This window comes from Mytilus californianus, unplaced genomic scaffold, assembly GCF_021869535.1.
Source record: "Mytilus californianus isolate M0D057914Y unplaced genomic scaffold, xbMytCali1.0.p SCAF_1, whole genome shotgun sequence".
Lineage (NCBI taxonomy): Eukaryota > Metazoa > Mollusca > Bivalvia > Mytilida > Mytilidae > Mytilus > Mytilus californianus.
In genome coordinates, this window is record NW_026262581.1 from 117,457,618 (window position 1) to 117,477,156 (window position 19,539).

Below are 19,539 nucleotides of genomic sequence, written 5' to 3' on the forward strand. Positions count from 1 at the left end.
TCTATTGAAAATAAATTATTGCATGCGTTTCATAAGTTCTGCTTTGGACATAACTGAATAGCAATGCCGAATATAATGGAAGCATACATTAAGTTAAATTTCTTTATTTTTTACATAGCATCTGACAGCATTGAATGATACGATATGAATCAGCAGATTTGTCGTTGTTTTAGAAGTTCAACGAGAAGTTATATATTTTATTTAGTTGGGTGGATAACATAACATTTATCTTGTCATTATACATATAAAAAAGAAGATGTGGTATGATTGCCAATGAGATCACTCTCCAAAAAAGACCAAAATGACACAGAAATAAACAACTATAGGTCACCTTACGGCCTTCAACAATGAGCAAAGCCCATACCGCATAGTCAGCTATAAAAGGCCCCGAAATAACAATGTAAAACAATTCGAACGAGAAAACCAACGGCGTAATCTATGTTTGCTCAGCATTCATCATGAAAACGATCACATTATAAATCATTTTAGGAAAGCACTGTGTAGGCAGACATTTCAGGAGGCAACAAGTCTGTAGGCTGACTGTACATGTATATTATCTCAACAAGTTCATTTCTTGTCAACTTCATAATTATTTCAAACATTTTAATAGATGTCACCCATATTTGGTCTATTTCATTTAGCTTAATATTCTTGCTTTTTCAAAGTCATGTTCATTTATTTTTCAACCGCGCCCAGAAATATGCGGTTACCTTTAATTTCAGAAACGGATTTTGGGAAAGGCGACCTGGGCTCCCTTTTTAAAACCTACATTTAATGTTAATGCAGACATTTTACTTGTTCAACACCAAACCTTGTCAAGTTTGGGGCCCCCGGGCACCCCTTCTTTCCATAATTCATCCTTCATCTACTTTTGAATTTGTTGCTTATTTGTTCTTTGGTCTATGAATATCTGTCTATATATTGACAATGAAACCACATTTTCATGGTCCCACAAAAATGTTGAAAATGTGTACATTTCATTTTTTTTTCTAGCTCCTCTCATATGATAGCAGTACCTTTCGGGTCACTATCTGTTTTGCGTCTAAATATTAATTGTAACACTTTATAGTGACTGAATAGGTAAAACAAATACTTCTCAAGAAATAGTAAAAGAAGACTACTTGGAACAGCACCAGACTATGTATGAATAAAAACTCAGATCGGAATAGCATGGATGATATATTTATACATCCTTGTGAATAAGCAAGGAAAGCTATTAATAATAGTGCATTTTTTAAAAGTTAATTGGGTTTTTCATTCATATTCTGTTTGAATTTTCACACAATCTGTCAAAAAGGCAAAACTAACTTTACTGAAACTTTCAAACAATGTGAGAAGTGAAACGTTTCATTCACCAAAACACTCTTGCAATTCTGCAAAAAAAAAAATCTTGCATGATTTTGTGAATGAAAGGGGAAAAAAGATCCTGAAACAGCGCACCCGTGCATGTCAATTGCGAACTGACCCAATAATTTATATATCACGACCAGTCAACTAATACTGACATTACCAGAGAGTACACATCAAAGGAAAAATGCACAAATTACCGATAGATTGTTATATATGATATTATAGAATTAAATATGTTTTACTACAAAAAAATGTGTTCTCAATCTTGTCGATAGATATAACAGAATGTCATATCAGTACCAAAGACAACTCTCCATCCAAGTCACAATTTGTAAAAGTAAACCATTATAGGTTGAAGTACGGTCTTCAACATGAAGCCTTGGTTCACACCAAACAGCAAGCTATATTGTATATAGTCAATATCAATCATGACAATAAACAAAAACAAATAAAACAACTATCGCTTACTAATAATCCTGACTATGTATTACATGAGCTGGTTGGCATCAGAAATGAAAATATAAATATTCCAACAAACAAAAGCATATGCTTACACATGCAACAAAATATAAAGCACTAAATGCTAATACCAATATGAAGCTCTCATCTATAGAACTTACAAAAACAATTGCAAGATTACAAACCACAACAAAATATTAAAAAATATAAGAAGCCAGCTGACAACATGCTCTAGGAAATTATTTGCAACTAATATTTCATTCCAAATCCATAACCACAAAACATCTTCTTACAGTAATACTACATCTGGAAATTAGTAATAACAACACTTAATCTGTACCTTCAAAACTAATTGCTTCTTCTAAGACAAAAGCCAGATGAGATATTCATCACTTCCAGTGCTCCAGCTAGAAATAGAAGGGGGCAGGGTGCCAGTGAAGGGCAGGGCACTTTTTTATGATAGGAAAAGGCACTCCTCATTTCTTTTGTCTACGTTTCTGTGTGTATTACGAGTTCACACTCTTTTTTTTACTGTATATGTTGTTGATAAAGATGCATAAGTTGTTGTTTTTATTATTTATTCTATAAAATTTGCATTAGAGAAGTCATTCATACTACATGTTCATAAAACATGGCAATACACATTCATACATCAGATCACTATTAACCAAAAGAAGCAAAATAAACTTACTATTCCCCCCCCCCCCCCCAAACCCTTTTTCCAAAAAAACAACATAAACTAAACATCTCATAGTTTAGCATACATGTGACAGAGTTGTCTTATTTCAAAATTTTCAGCTAGAGTTTGGCCCTCAAAACTTTTTTTCATTGTTTGTGTTTAGATATTATTTAGTATAGCTTCATCAAGTTGATTTGTCATGATAGTTTAACTACACACTACCCAATATTGTAGGTTTACAGCTTGACAACAGTTATTTCGATATATTTCTAACTTTACAATGTATAAAAAATGGATTGCCAAAAGTATGATTATCAAAAATAAATTGCAATATATTTGCTTTGGTATGTTCAAAGACTGTTAATATCCTTAAGGTAACTTCTTATATAATTTTGTATTCAACTGGTTATTTTTTCCTATTTTTAATACTAGATAATATTTTAGAAGACTTCTATACATATAAGATGTAATATTCTCATATTTGAATGGCCAACTATAGTAGTCAGAGGCGGATTTAGAGAGTTTTTCAGGGGACCTATAAAACCTATACCCACAAACCACCGATCTCAATATAAGCAGCTAAAATACGGCAAGCTTTTTAGAAAAGCTATCACTTGTATGCCTTACCACTCATACGGCCCGAATAGCCAAGCACACAATATAACAGTCTCCAGCAAGATTTATCTCCATTTTTGGTCAACATTGAATTACATCTAAAATACAGATTGGATATTGAAAACGGATGTAAATATTTATATATTACCTAGTTAGCTGAAGCTTATACGAAACTAATATTTGTTACCTTTTTTACATGTAAGGGTTTACTATGTAAGGTTTTACCGGAAATCAGAAGATAAGCTGAATTCCGGTGAGTTATATATATCATTCTGACTCAATAAATTGATAAAGGAGTGTAACACATAGGATGAAAATAACAAAATAAACGGAATACCAGTGTTATCATGACTTCGGTATACTTGGTCATATTGACACTTTTTTTGTATATTGGATGTCAGACTGCTGCTGAAGGTATGGATAACCAGATAAATGAACATTTTAAATATTTTCAAAGAATTTCAAATTCAATGACAAATTGCTTCATTTTAGCTTCATCGTTAACGATATATAAAAAGTTGTAGAGATTGTTATATATGTAAGCGGCAGTAAGTGAAATTAGGCATTGCGCTTTAATCCTAGGCAATAAGCTAACGCCTAAGCATTAAGTTACTGTCTAAAATTTTCAGGCATTAAGGTTCATCATAACAAATGGACAAACATGGCTGTATTTCCACATCAAAAACTACTCCGAGTACAGACTTACCTGTCCAGTTGGAAAAGTTTTAATGCCTGGCATCCACTAGATATATAAAAGTTAAATGCATTTTGTGTTTCAGAAAGATAAAATCTTTTTTGGATTTTGATGGGCATTTTTTTTCGTTCATGCAGAAGGTGTAAAAATAAACTAAGTTGGGATACAACTTTGAGATGTTCCCTCTCATGTAAAAACTGTATTGAATGAATGAATGAATCTTTATTGCAAAAGCATAAACATGCTATGGCAAAATTAACAACATATATTACATAATATAAAACATGAATAGACAGCAGAGAACAATAGTATAATACAATGACATATAAAGTTATGAGACTATATTAGATCGAATATTCCATGCAGCTTTTACATAATTACATAATTTGATCGTAAGAGACTTACTAGAAGCTTGTAGTATATTTAATAGTTTGCGATTATTAGGCCAAGAACAATAATACTTTGGTAAAAATTGTGTTCGTACAGATCTATAAGCTGGACAAACAAGAACAAAATGGTATTCATCTTCAATAACACACATTTTACAACATTCACATAAACGATTTTCTCTAGAAATATTATTATAACGACCAACTTCAATATTTAACTTTAATGTTCCACTACGTAACTTTGTTAGCAGACTAACATTATTGCTATAAGAAAGATATTTTTCAATATAAAAAGTTAATTTAAATCTACAATAAAAAGACAGTTTACTACATTCCTGAATAGATGTTGACCAATTCTGCAAGTATTGATCCTTAATACGAGTTTTAATATTATTTATACATATTGTGCTAGCATCTTGATTTAGCCATACATAATTTAACCCAAGATCATATAATATATCCCGTATATTTGAGGCCCAGTTTACATAACCATTGACAGCATCGTCATACAAGAGTTTATACACATCGTATACAACTTTTGGTTTATTTGTAATAATATGTAACCAATATTTCAATATTTTTTGTTTTCTAACAATAAAAAGAGGTAAATGGCCAAGTTCGCCATATAAAAAACATGTTGGTATATTTCGACCCAATTGTAACACAAATCTACAAAAACGGTTATGGATAAGTTCGATATCTTTAGCACGGTGGAAACCCCATATTTCTGATGCATAGCCTAAGACGGATCCGACCATACTGTCGAAAAGAAACATCTGTTCTTCTGAAGTGATAAAGAATTGTTTGAGAGAGTTCATTAGAGATGACATGGCTCTAGATCCTTGTTGTGCTAAACGTTTTTGAGTATGTAAAAACTTTCCGTTGTAATGTAATAATATACCAAGGTACACATATGAATTAACAACTTGCAGTTCCTTGTTATCATAGAAAAAATGAGTGTCTACTGGTCTAAATCCATTTCTAAATACCACTACTCTGGTTTTATCAGCGTTTACTTCAATATTCCATTTATTGCAGTAAAGTAAAAGTTTATCAAATAAGTGTTGCAGAACAGTCGGTGTTTTTCCAAATAAAACGGTGTCGTCAGCAAAAAGTATTAGATATATAAGAATTCCATTCAAAGATATGACATCTTCGTTTACATCAGTGGAGATATCTTGAATAATGTCATTTATAAAAAATAAGAAAAGTAAGGGAGATAAGGGTTCGCCTTGTTTTACACCAAGGTGGTTATCAAAAGCCTCTGATAGTACTCCACCAGACCGCACACGTAAACGCACAGATGAATAAATAGAATTTACCATTGATACGAATTTACTGCTAACTCCAGATTTGAGAAGTTTGTATATCAAAATTCTTCTGTCCACCTTATCAAACGCCCTTCGGAAGTCTACGAACCCACAGTATAACTTTGATTTATGCTGAAGAGTATGTGAAATAATTCCATGCAGAGTAAATATAGCGTCAACAGTCGAACGTCCTGGCTGGAATCCAAATTGGTTGTCTATTATATGATTTTCGTCCTGAGACCACGATAACAAACGGTCAGTTAGAATACTAGTGAACAACTTCGAAAGGATGCTTACTAATATTATAGGTCTATAATTAATCGGATTCGTAAGATCACCACTTTTAGGAACAGGAATAACTAAGCATTCAGTCCAATTTTCTGGATATATTCCGATAGCAAAGTTCGAGTTGAACAAAGTTTTTAAAATAGGTGCGAAAAATAAAGGACATGACGAAAACATCTCACCTACAATTTCATCGTTACCTGCACTTTTTCCGGATTTAAGTCTCTTTAGTGCTTTAATAACTTCGTCTTCGGAAATGTCTGTATCTAGTAAGTCTATATTTACACCATCAAAATAAGTGCTATTTAAAAGATCTACTACTGTATCAGATAGCTCGGGTGGGTTCATACCAAGAACATTTTCAAAATAATTAAACATTTCTTCGTTGTCCACTACACACTTTGATTTGTTTTTTGGCTTTAAGGTTGACCAAAATTTTTTTGGATTGGTTTTTGCAATACTACAAAGTTCAAGACCTTTTTTCCTCTTATAATTGTACTGGGCTTTTCGCTTCACTTTATTGTAAGAATTTCTAGCAATCACGTATTCACTCCTGTTTGCAGCCGTCTGGTGACGTATAAAAAAGTTTCTCGTGACATGAAATCTTTTTCGGGCGTTTTTGCAATTTTCATCAAACCATTCATTATTCGGACGATTTTGGCGATCTATGTTTTTATGAATAGAAACTGATTGTCCAAACACTTTGAAAGCGCTATCGTAAATAATACGAGTTATCTCCCTTACAGCGTTATGTATGTCGACATCTGATGTAATATTATTCACAACTGACAATAGTTTTTCTCTATGAGGTTGTAACATTTGTGCATATTCGTCATTTTTATTTGTTTCCCATTTAATGTAATTGCGTGTTGTAGTATTTGTTCTCTTTTGACATATAGTGGAAAAGTTAAGTTCAAAAAATAAAGGCATATGATCTGAGAACTCATTCATTTCTAGAACTTCAAAGTCACTAATGATACCATAATTGTTCGGAGACACAAGAAGATAATCGTTGACACTCGTCCCTTTACTATTACAAAACGTGAATTTACCATTCGTATCGCCACCGAGTCTACCGTTAGCTATAGTTAATCCCGTGTTGTAGCACACCTGTAATAATTTACGTCCAAAGTTGAAACCCTTGAAAAGTCATATGCTGAAATAGTAACATCAAAGTGTGATAAAACAGTTCAAAAACAGAATCTGAATATTATTGTAAAAAATCTTCCTGTAGAACATCGTGAAAATACAGACAAAACCTTCTTGAAATCTAAAGTGACAGCCTTAATAAAAGATGGTTTGAAGCTAGCTAATGTTTCTGTTAAAGATGTTGTCAGAAAACAAACTTATACAGGCAGTAATAAACCAGGTATCGTAGTCATTGGAATTGAAAGTCTTGAACAAAAGAAATTGGTTTTAAAATCAAAGAAGGTGTTAATGAATTCTTCTAAGTATTCAAGAGTGTACATTGAAAACGATATCCCTTATGAACAAAGAATCAATAACATTAACAACCGTACAATTTTGAGAGCCCTGGGCAAAGATAATGATTTTGTTGTTAAATCTGGTCGTATTGTTAAAAAACAGTATAATAACACGTCAATCAATAATGTAAACACTACACAACGGACAGAGGATCAAATGAAAGCCCGTAAGCAAAATAGAAACGATATTGATTCACACTCGAAAAACGGCAAAGCGTACGAAAATTCTTCGGATGGATGGCGAAGATACTCCGGAAATAATAGGCGTGGTAGAGGCAGAGGAGGTGCCGGCAAACCACGTAACGGATAGGTCAAATGTGGGTTTTGGAACATAAACGGCTGGAGTAAAAATCCGAACAGTGACAAAAATAGTTTACTAGCTTCGTGTTTAAAGAATCGAGGTCTGCATATAATTGGTCTTGCGGAAACCCATCTTGTTGGAGAAAATATTATAAATATTGATGGTTATAAATGGTACGGAAATAATCGAAAACTAATCCACGTACGTGCTCGAACTGGATCCGGTGGGGTAGGATTATTAGTGAAAAACGATATGCATTCACAGTTCAATGTAGTGAAAGTGGACGCATCAACAGACGGAATTTTATGGGTACAATTTTCTGAAATTAACAACCAAGATAATTGCTTTTTTGTATGTGTGGTTTATCTGCCGCCGGAACACTCTACGCGTTCGGTCAACATCCATGATTTCTTTGATACGCTTATGTCCAAAATATATACAATTCCAAATGGTAGTCCTTTTTATTTATGCGGTGATTGGAATAGTCGAGTCTCCGACATTGAAGATTATATACAAGGAATTGACTTATTACCAGAACGTAATGTTGTAGATTTTACACCTAATAGTTACGGCGACTTGTTTTGTGAATTTTTGAGCAATATTAATTGTTGTATTTTAAATGGTCGAAATTTTATCAACAATGACTTTACGTTTGTGTCAAGCAGAGGATCATCGGTCGTTGACTATTGCGTAGTACCTTATGAGAAACTGTCATTTTTTCAAAACTTTGAAGTCATTCGAGCAAGAACTCTAATTGAAGAAAATGCAGCCGTAGGCTCTTATGACCGGATCATTCTTTGTTATGCTGGACATTTGTCACACCTGGTTATGATGTTCAACAAACCGTGTCCGATCAATTGACAGATAACGGTACTGTAAGACTAGTTAAATACGACACACGGAGTATTCCGAACGATTGGATGTCTGACAATGAAACAATTTCCAAACTTAACACATTTATAACTGAATTAGAGGAATCTGAAATAAACCAGTTAAATTTAGACAATAAATATGAAAATTTTGTTAAAATTGTACATACTGAAATGGATTTAAAGCTAAATAAACGTAAAACTAATATATATGATGGCAAAAGTAACAAAAGGAGACGAATGAAAAAATCGTGGTGGAACGACAACTTAACACTACTTTGGAACGATGTATGTAAAGCCGAGCGTGCGTGGCATAAGTGTCATAGCGGATGCAAGAAGGATTTACGCCATATATTTGTAGAAAAACGGAAATTATTCGACAAAAGCAGTCAGAAAGCTAAACGACAGTTTTGGTACCACAGTCAGGAACAACTTCTAGATGACCAACAACGGGATCCTCGAGAGTTCTGGAAGAAGATTGGTAAAGTCGGCGTTGGAAATGAACGACAGAAATCTATACCGATGGAAGTGACACTAGACGATGGGACAACTAGTACAGATACAAACATTGTGTTAAATAAATGGAAAAACTGTTTTGATAAATTATTAAATTGTAATAATCAGACCATTGACACTAATGTTAATATTAATATTCCAGATGATTTTTTAGATAGGGAAATATTGTTTGAAGAAGTAGTAAATGCTGTTGCTAAAAGTAAAAATGGCAAGTCACCTGGTATTGATCAGTTGTCAGTAGAATTATTTAGAAATAATGCATTGATGTTAACTTTGCATAAGTTATTTAATATATGTTTCAAGTATGGAAAAATTCCTTCTGTATGGGGTAAAAGTATTATAACACCAATTCCTAAGTCTTCAACTTCAGATCCACGAGATCCTTTATCATACAGGGGCATAACTTTAGCTCCCTGTGCATATAAATTATATTGCAGTGTACTAAACGATAGATTAGTGTATTGGTTAGAACAAAGAGATATTATTCATGATGAGCAAAATGGCTTCCGTAAAGGTAGAAGTACCATTGACCATCTAAGTACATTAACTTCAATTATTGAAACTAGAAAACTGAAAAAGTTATCAACATTCACAGCTTTCATAGATTTTAAAAAAGCGTATGATACTGTTAGTAGAAAATTACTGTTTACTAAATTGGATGATTTAGGAATTAGTACACATTTTTTATGTACATTGAAAGCTATATATTCACATGTAGAATGTTGTATTAAACTTAATGGTAATATGACAGACTGGTTTAGCGTTAATTCAGGTTTAAAACAAGGATGTGTATTATCGCCTGTTATGTTCAATATTTTTATTAATAGTTTAATTGATGTAATAAAAGCACTAGACATTGGTGTAGACATTGATGGTGAAAAAGTTGGTATACTTTTATATGCTGATGACATTGTATTCATTGCTGAAAATGAAAATAATTTACAGACTCTATTAGATGTATTAAGTAGTTGGTGTGTTACCAATTGTATGAATGTGAACTTAGATAAAACTAAAGTTATCCATTTTAGGAACCCTTCGGTTCAACAAACATCTAAATCTTTTTTGTTAAATAATAATACAGTACAAATAGTATCTTGTTACCAATATCTGGGTCTACTGTTGACAGAATATCTCGATTATAATGAGATGGCTAAAGCTGTAGCAAGGTCGGCAAGTCGAGCTCTAAGTTTATTGATTGTTAAAAGTAAAGCACATGGTGGTTTCCAGCACAGTACCTTTACAACATTATTTGATACTCTGGTCTGGTCAGTCATAAGCTACGGTGCATCCATTTGGGGCACTCGTTCATTTTCTTGTATAAACGCTGTCCAGAACAGAGCTATCAGGTTCTTTATGGGTGTTGGCAAGTATACGCCAAATGATGCTATTAACGGGGACATGGGCTGGAGACCACCTAGTGTAAAACAATGGACATGTATCTTTAGGCACTGGGCAAGATGTAGTGTCATGACCAATGACAGAATAAATTACAAAGTTTTCAAATGGTCACATAAAAATGCTGTGAATAATAAGAAAAACTGGTGTAATAGAGTCATGAAAAAACTTAAAGATTGTAATTTTGATTTGTATACTAGTATTGATAGTGTGCTGCATAAAAATATTGTTCTACAACTTGAAAACGTTTTATTTAATAAATATATTGCAGAATGGCAAACGAAAATTTTGTCACAGGGTAATGGTAACAAGCTTCGTACTTATAAGCTATATAAATCACAATATTGTACAGAGTTATATTTAAAACAAAATATGTCTATTAAATTTAAAAGTGCTTATGCAAAATTTAGGTGTGGTGTTGCTCCACTTAAAATAGAAACAGGACGATATGAGAATAAACCAATAAATGAAAGATCTTGTTTTATGTGTAAAAATGAAATTGAAGACGAAAAACATGTATTTACTTTATGTCCTTTATATGCAGACCTTCGAAATATATTGTATAGTGAAGCAGTAAAACATAATGATCAATTTTATAACGTGTCTAATGACGAAAAGTTTATATTTTTATTCAGAAATGAAGAACTATGTCAGGTAGTTGCTAAAACCTGCTTTAATATTTTATGTAGAAGAACAAATTTCTTATTTGTATATAGCTGATGATATATTTTAAATCTTAGATATATATAGTTTTAAAATTATGTTAAATATTGTATATAATTAATCATTTAATAGTCTCTCATAATTCTTAATAGAATGGCGCTTGTATATGTTTTAGTATTTAAGCTAATGATATTTTACTGTTAGTTTTAATATACTATATGTTTTATATATGTTTTTCAATATTTTATGTTATACGCAATGTTTTATATGTATATTGGAATGTATAATGTTATACAAGTGGTGAGACTTTAATAAAATATTGAATCTGAATCTGAATCCAAAGGTGTTTACAACTTTATCCATTGAGCATCGATCAGAAATAATGGGGTTTTCAAAATGATTTACACTCGTTACAAATTTATCTAATTGATCATTATATAAAACGTCACTCACTTCACCAATGCGACTGTTAAAATCTCCGCATATCAAAACAATGCCCTTTTCACTATAATCTAAAACAATACTTTCAATAATCTCATGAAAATCAATATCACAAATATTATAATATTTCGATTTCTCGTGTGGAATGTAAGAAAAACAAACAAAGACATCTTTAGTTGTATTGAAAAATGTGTGCTCAAATTTTAAAAGTAAAATACCATGGTTGACTTCTTTTTCAACAAAAATACCTTTACATAAGTGTTGTTTACAATATACAGCTAAACCACCTTCATTTCTGGTACCAATATTTTTATTTCTACAAAGACAAGTTATTTTTTCAAACCCTTCAATGTTTATAAAGTTATTTTCTTGTAACCATGTTTCACTAAAAAATAAAATGTTATACTTGTCTATTAGATTCAGAAAGTTATTATCATTATAAACTGATGTAAGGCCATTGATATTCCAACATAAACATTTTAATGTCTCAGAAAGTTCCCTGGAAATGTCCTATGGTTTATATTCTTTACCACCAACAAATATGCGGTCTTTAACGAAATACGCCTTTATCTCTTGTTCGCGCAACTCCTTAAGTATGGGTAATTTTTCCTTCCTCCGTATCTGGATTTCTTTAGGCAATTGTTCCGAGACGCCAAATTTCGAACCTTTCAAATTTTTTGCGTTTTTCTTTACCAAATCCCTACTTTCAAATGTTGAGAATTTTACTAAAATTGGACGTGTCTTTTCACCCTTTTTGCCTAATCGATGAGCATCTGAAATAACCACTTTCGTAGCAGAACCGTCTATTTTCATGTTATTTTCACAAAACCTGCCAATAATTTCAGAACAAATTTCCTCCTCAGTTTCTTTAATATTATAAAAGATTAAGTTATTTTGCATCGACTTCATTTGGATATCAATCAATTCGTCTTTAAGTTTGTTGTTTTCTTTCTTCATGTTGTCGACGGACGCATTTATTTCGTCTACAGAATTTTTTTTCCCGCTTACAGATTTCATTTGTTTCGATACTTTATCAAGTTCTGACTTAAAAGATTCAACTTTATCGAAATTGTTACTGATAAGCTGCGTCGATTTTTCAACTTGTTCCAAACGGTCGTCCATGACTTTGGCATTTATTTCTAGTTTTACAACTTTAGCATTCAAAGAAGTAACTAAGGAGTCTATTTTGTCAAGTTTATTAAGTTTATTTTCAAATGTATCCATTCTCTGAAATAACTCATCAACCCAGACTGGACGTTGTTGGGATGTGTATTGCATGACTGGCGATGAATGTTGTACCTGTTGCATAGGATATATTGCACCGGAGTTCGGAGTAGAGCATAGCTGTTGATTTTGTAGTTGAAACATCGGGTTAGGACTAGGCGAGTACATTAAGTTTGTATCTTGAGTAAAACGTTGCTGGTTCATATTGTTCATATTGCTCATTAAACTTGGATTGTCAAATAAAGGGTATGTGTGATTGTTTACATTCGTTATGTCGCCTGTGTACAGCTCACCTTTGTTTACATTTGTCGAACTGAGTATGTCCTTTTTTTTACTTTTCTTTCTGGATGGCTTATTTTCTATTTTTGTATTGTATTGAATTGATTGTCCTTGATTGACATGGACAATAGACAGACAATAGGTATCTACGTATATGTAAGAGAATGATAATCCCTTTCTTCATGATTAAGTACGAGCGTTAGCGAGTACTTATCATGAAGTAAGGGATTATCATTCTCTTACAAACTTAGAATATTGCCGTAAAGTGCTCAAGGCTCAAATGATCTCTTGATTGGTTGTATTCAAGAATTAGTTTCATTGTCAGTACAATGTTTATAATTGATGCATGACTTCCTTTTTCGGTATGTCATTTATGGATTAGTTTTAGTGATGTAAGGACTTTCTTATCATTTGGAAAATATTTAACAAAAAATGCGTTATAGATATTAAGTGACACAGCAGTACAAAGAAATGGTAGGAATTATATATGTTTCCTGATTGTAAGTATGAATGTAAATCATGTAATATTTTAGTGAGGAATTATCCTTTTTTTTTATTTACAGTTTAAATCAATAAATATATTTGAGTTACAACTTACTTTTATTTCACAGCCAATATTTTGGTCCGGCTTTTTACATCAAATACTATTTCATTATATCAGGGAAATGTTCAAATAAAATGCCTTTGAAAGTTTTTAATATATTCAAAACCTAAATTAAATTCCTGTTTTATTTTTATTTTATCGGAATATTGGAATTAACTATTCTTCCCATACCGCTGATCCAGTAATCAAAGTTTTGGAAAGCTAAAGATTTAAGTAATTTTTTTATTTTAAAGATTTTTTTTTATTGCATTGCTTTGATATTGTTTAATTTTTTAGTAATTTGAAGTTATTAATATTTTTATAATAACATTCACGGTACCAATTTTACTGCACCAGTAAACTTCCAACTTATTTTGAGTTTTTTGTTTGTTTCACAATTCAACTTTTAGTCAGTTTCAATCACTGTGTGGTAAATCCTTTCAATCTGATAAATGTGCTTCGGACATGTAACTCATTTATATAAATTCTTTGTTTTGAACTGTAAATAGACCCAAAATAATAAAATAATCCCTTACTAAGAACATGACTTACATTCATTCTTCACAGTTAAGAGGCATCAATTATACATCTAGTGAATGCCAGGCATTAAAACTTTTCCAACTGGACAGGTAAGTCTGTACTTAGAGTAGTTTTTGATGTGGAAATACAGCCATTTTTGTCCATTTGTTATGATGAACCTTAAGCTTATATCCTGAAATTTGATGAAGATTTTTCAACCGAACATCATTTCAGGCATTAAAATACACCAGCGACGTACATCCTCTGTTTAAACTCTCCATTATTTCAGGAATTGAGAGTTATTTTCTATTGTTCATCTTCATTCATCCGGATGTTTTGCCTTTTGAATATTTCTATGGACACTTTCTTAAAATGTCTTCACCCATGGAAATAATTCTAAAGAACGTAACGCGATATTGAATGAACATGAAAACTTAGTAAAACGGCTGATACTGGTTTTTTTTTAGGTGGGATCGTAGTAATACAATGAACACTAAATATCTCGAGTAGTAATTCCATCGTATAAAATATAGTATAGAAATTCACTAAAAGCAAACAACAATATCCGCAGTTTGTTTTTTCTTGGCAGAATTTCTATCACACATAGTATCCAAGCGGGTAAAAACGAATATTATCCATTGCGTGCCGTTCCTCTTCAGTCTGTGCATCTACAAAATATTAACTGCGTTAACTCAGTTGAATTATTTTGTAATATTGAACACATTAACATTATTCAATAATGAAAATTAGAGAAAGAATTTATTTCACTTAATGATTTCCTTTTCATTTTATCGTTTAAAAATCCATCTCCTTGAAATTTAAAATGTTGTATTTTGATTTTGTACAGCAAAAATCGTATGTTGCATTTTAATACTTTAATTAATAACAGAAGAGTTACTCTGATAGTTTCTACAATAATATTGTGGTGTAGTAGCATAAATATTTCAAAATGGCGTATTCGGCATATTATTTAAATGTTTGTTGTTGTATACATTTGAATTCATTATAGTACTAATGATTATAAAATTTGAGGGGGGGGGGGTAAAATTTGAATAAGGCTTCTATAAAATATTGGGAGCGGTTTTATTCAATTTTCGACAGTAACGCGTAACATAATCAAATACTTTTAGTTTGCTTGGATTGCAATTTTTGACTCATCTAAAACATGCATCAAATTTGTGTTCGTTGTAATGAGCAAAGGGAAGGAAAAAGTTGGGTTAAGCCTGAAACACTGTTTTCTTGTTGAATTTTATTACATCTAATAGAGTGGTTTGAAATATAGAATCACATTTTGTTTCCGAAATGACTTATAATCGAGTACACCCTTATTAGTTAAATAACCTAGACTAAAGTGTTACATACCTGGAATTTTTTTCTAGTTGTACCATTTCATTTTTCTTCGACGATTCAACATCCAATATAGTTTTTATCAAACGAAAAACACACATAAACCATTTACATATATGCATCAATATTAACTTTTCTCTCTCACGAAATACCACTTATAACACAAATAAATATCCTTTCAATCCCACTAGAAGAAAGACGTGCGTATTCAATGACTTAAAACATAAATCTGGATGAACTTTAGTCAAGATCTTTTATAGTAATTATTCTACTGTTCATTGTGCTCTCGACCAATGAAATTGTAGGATTTGATGTCTCTTAATTGTGAAGAATTAATGTAAATCATGTTCTGTAATAGTTATCCCATGAGGACGCGGTGTGTCAGTTTATCATCACCCCGATGGCCGGAGGCCAGAGGGTGATCTTACACTGACACACCAAGTCCGAGTGGGATAACTATTTTACATCCCAGCTCTTCTAGACTATATGAAAAAAACCATTTACGCTTCATAACACCTAGTTCAGAATGCCGTACAATAATTATAATATACTTTATATATTACTATGTAGTATATACCCTTTATGAGCCCCGGATACAATGTTTAAATATCTTAAATTAACAGTGAGTCTGTATCTAGTCGTCTTGGTGTAGGGGTATGAATCGTGGCTTCATATGCTTAAGGTCTTGAGTTCGATTCCCGGCATAGACACTGGAATTTGAGTGGATTTTTTCTACATAAATTTTGAAAGTTAGTCTTTATTCCAAATAAATATTTCTAAGTTTTATTGTGTGTTCAACATTCCCACTCAAATGTTACAGAATGCAGAACAAGGAAACTCAATGTAGGCTGATCCGACTCAGATCACCCCTGTTAGAACAAAGGAGTTGGGATGTAATAGTACGGGATTATCCTATTATTTGGGTCTATTTACAGTTCAAAACAAAGAGTTTCTATAAAAACGAGTTTCTATATACAACTGCCCCGAAGCACATTTATCAGATTGAAAGGATTTATCACACAGTGATTGAAACTGTCTAAAAGTTGAATTGTGAAACAAACAAAAAATCAAATAAGTTGAAGTTTACTGGTGCAATAAAATTGGTACCTTTAATGTTATTATGAAAATATTAATGACTTCAAATTACTAAAAAAAATCAACAATATCAAAGCAATGCAAAAAAAAAAAGAAAAAAAAGTTTTAAAATAAAAAATAACCTAAATCTTTAGCTTTCCAAAACTCTTATTACTGGACCAGCAGTTGGGAAGAATAGTTATTTCCAAAATTCCCCCAAACTTCGTTCTGAGTAGACGATCAGTTTGATTATAAATTTTCCTGCAGATTATTGGGTACAACACGGGGTAAATGAAAAGAAAACCACACAAAAATTACAAAATGAAATAAAATTCTTTAAATATTATACTCAGAAGATTCATTTCTAATATTTAGGTGTATTTTAAGTTAGCGAAAGTCCAAATAACTGTCCAATCATTGGAAATAATGGGCGCCGGCCCTACGGGCCTCCGCAGTACATAATTGAATTATTTGAGTTTTGTTTTATCTTCCAACTACATGAACATTCGGTGAAATATTCTTAATGGATGGTTTTTAAAAAATATAGGTTCATAAATAAAGTAAAGAAGAATGATTAGGGAAATTTTAAAATAAATGTGTTTTGCTAGAAGGACTGTACTGTAATTTGGAAAAGGCACATTCAGAAACAGGCCAAGACGACAGAGACCGTATGATTAAACAACTTAATAATGGCTATGGAAACATTTTGAGTGCGTGATTACATTGAACTATTTCTTTCACTTTGTGAAAATTGAAGCATGGATGAGAAAAAAGGCACATAGGGAAAGGAGTAGTATAGTTAATATAATAAAATATTGCTAATGAGACAACTCTCTACCAAATGATTTAGAAGTTAACAATTATAGGTCACCGTACGGCCTTCAACAATGAGCATCTATCTTAAAATTAATACTATTTAATCTAAAGATTTTAACAGCAGAGGACAGGTCGATTTAATGGATTTCCTATCAAACCATGATGGAAACACTTTTAAGTTATTATGGTGTACTAAGTATGAACACTAAAGAGATTTATCCTGCTGAACTGACTTTAAATATAGCTAATACTAACAATGAACACTGTCCTTTCCTGAATCTTGATATCTATATCTTTATCGGGAAGCTTAATACCATAATTTACGATAAAAGAGATGATTTTTCATTTCCTATTGTTAATTATCCATTTTTAGATGGTTACGTTCCCTTGTCACCATCTTATGGTGTTTATATATCTCAACTTGTTCGATTCGCTCGTGTATGTAACAACGTATTTGATTTTAACGAAAGAAATCTCTGCATTACTGAAATATTATTACACCAGGGTTTTCGATATCACAAACTTGTCAAAAACATTTCCTAAATTTTATCATCGGTACAAGGACATCATTCGTAAATATAAATCAACATGCAGACATCTTATACGTTCAGGTATTTCACATCCAATCTTTTATGGTAATATTCTATACAAAGCACACAAATGTCGTCATTCTCCTCAAAAGCTAACCAAACCTTTAAACAGACTTATTCAGAAGTGATATAGTTTCGATACTGTTGTCAGGTCATTAAAGATGGCATTTTTTTGAATTCATATTGATTCGCTCATAGGGTCTTTGCATCGGAAATAAACACATTTATTCTAAAACCAATTGTTGGTATGATACGGGTTATGTTCTCGTATATTTTATGATGGTATGATACTTAACCCCTAACGGGAGATGAAAACATAATCTTTCAATCAGTTTAAATGAGATCTGGAGCTTGCATGTCAGTAACTGCTAGTAGTCCTTTGTTAATTTATGTTGATCATTGTCATTTTGCTTTGTTTCTTCTGTCACCTATTCCAACATCGGACTCGGACTTCTTTTAAACTGTACTGTTGCTGTGTGTTTGTTTATTCTACATTGGCTAGAGGTATAGGGGAGGGTTGTGATCTCACAAACATGTTTAACCCCGCCGCAGTTTGTGCCTGTCCCAAGTCAGGAACCTCTGGCCTTTGTTAGTCTTGTATGTTTTTTAAAATTTTGGTTCATTTATATGTTTCGGAGTTTAGTGTGACGTCCATTTTCGCTGAACAAGTATACATTTTTGTTTAGGGGCCATCTAAAGCCCGCCTCCGGGTGCGGGCGGGATTTTCTCGCAGTGTTGAAGACCCATTGGTGGCCTTGGGCTGTTTTCTGCTCTTTGGCCGGGTTGTTGTCTCTTTGACACATTCCCAGTTTCCATTCTCAATTTTAAGATTACATAACAAAATGTAACAACAGAGCTCTTAGTAATACGTCCAAATCTGATTCAGAGGTGGCTTTTAATTTGACTGATTTTCACAATGTCTGGTGTGTTCCATGTATTTCAAAATGGCAATGGTCGTGAATTAACAGCTTTTACGTTTTTTTTTGATAAGCCTGTAAATCCAAATGCTAGAAGAACAGGCGCAAATGCAAGAAGAACGGGGCACTGTGCAAAAGTCGGTGCCACAGCTCCGCACCCTTTTGTAACAAATATTCTTAACACCACTTTCTATCAAGTTTACAATTTTTTTTAATTTTAATAATGATTTTATATTAGGTTATTAGAATTTTAAACCTCAGTTTTCATCATGTTATTATGTACCTAATATATTTCAAATTTGAATAAATATCTTTTTATTTACTCTGATTTAAATTTTAGGCATTAAGATTAATACCTGAACATATTTTTCAGGATTTACGCTTAAATCCTAGATTTAACAGTAATGCTTAACATCATTTAGGCAATAGACTTAATGTTTAGGCGTTAGCTTATTGCCTAGGAATTAAGCTTATATATACCCTGCCACCTCCTGTCTGTGTTTTTGTTTGATGTTTTTCTTTGTATCGATCTGATGAGATAAGCCTTTTTCAACTAATTTTTATATTTGTTCTTATGTTGTGCTGTTACACCACTGTCCCAGGTTAGTGGGAGGGTTGAGCCCGCCACTTTTTTATATGCCTGTCCCAAGTCAGTAGCCTGTAGTTCAGTGGTTTTCGTTGGTTCATGTCTGTCATATTTGTTTTTCGTAACTTGTTTTGTTATGAGTTAAGCCGTTAGT

The 19,539-nt window shown here is 32.3% G+C and overlaps 1 protein-coding gene across 1 annotated transcript in view; it reads left to right on the forward strand.

Moving 5' to 3' along the window:
• Positions 1-3,378: 3,378 nt before the first annotated feature.
• The window catches only part of LOC127732118 (plasminogen-like), a 52,112-nt gene continuing 35,951 nt past the window's right edge, over positions 3,379-19,539 (forward strand). The window contains exon 1 of the mRNA XM_052241179.1: positions 3,379-3,517. Within this exon, the coding sequence (XP_052097139.1) occupies positions 3,451-3,517 (67 nt within the window). The 5' untranslated portion in view covers positions 3,379-3,450. The remainder of the gene's footprint in view (positions 3,518-19,539) is intronic.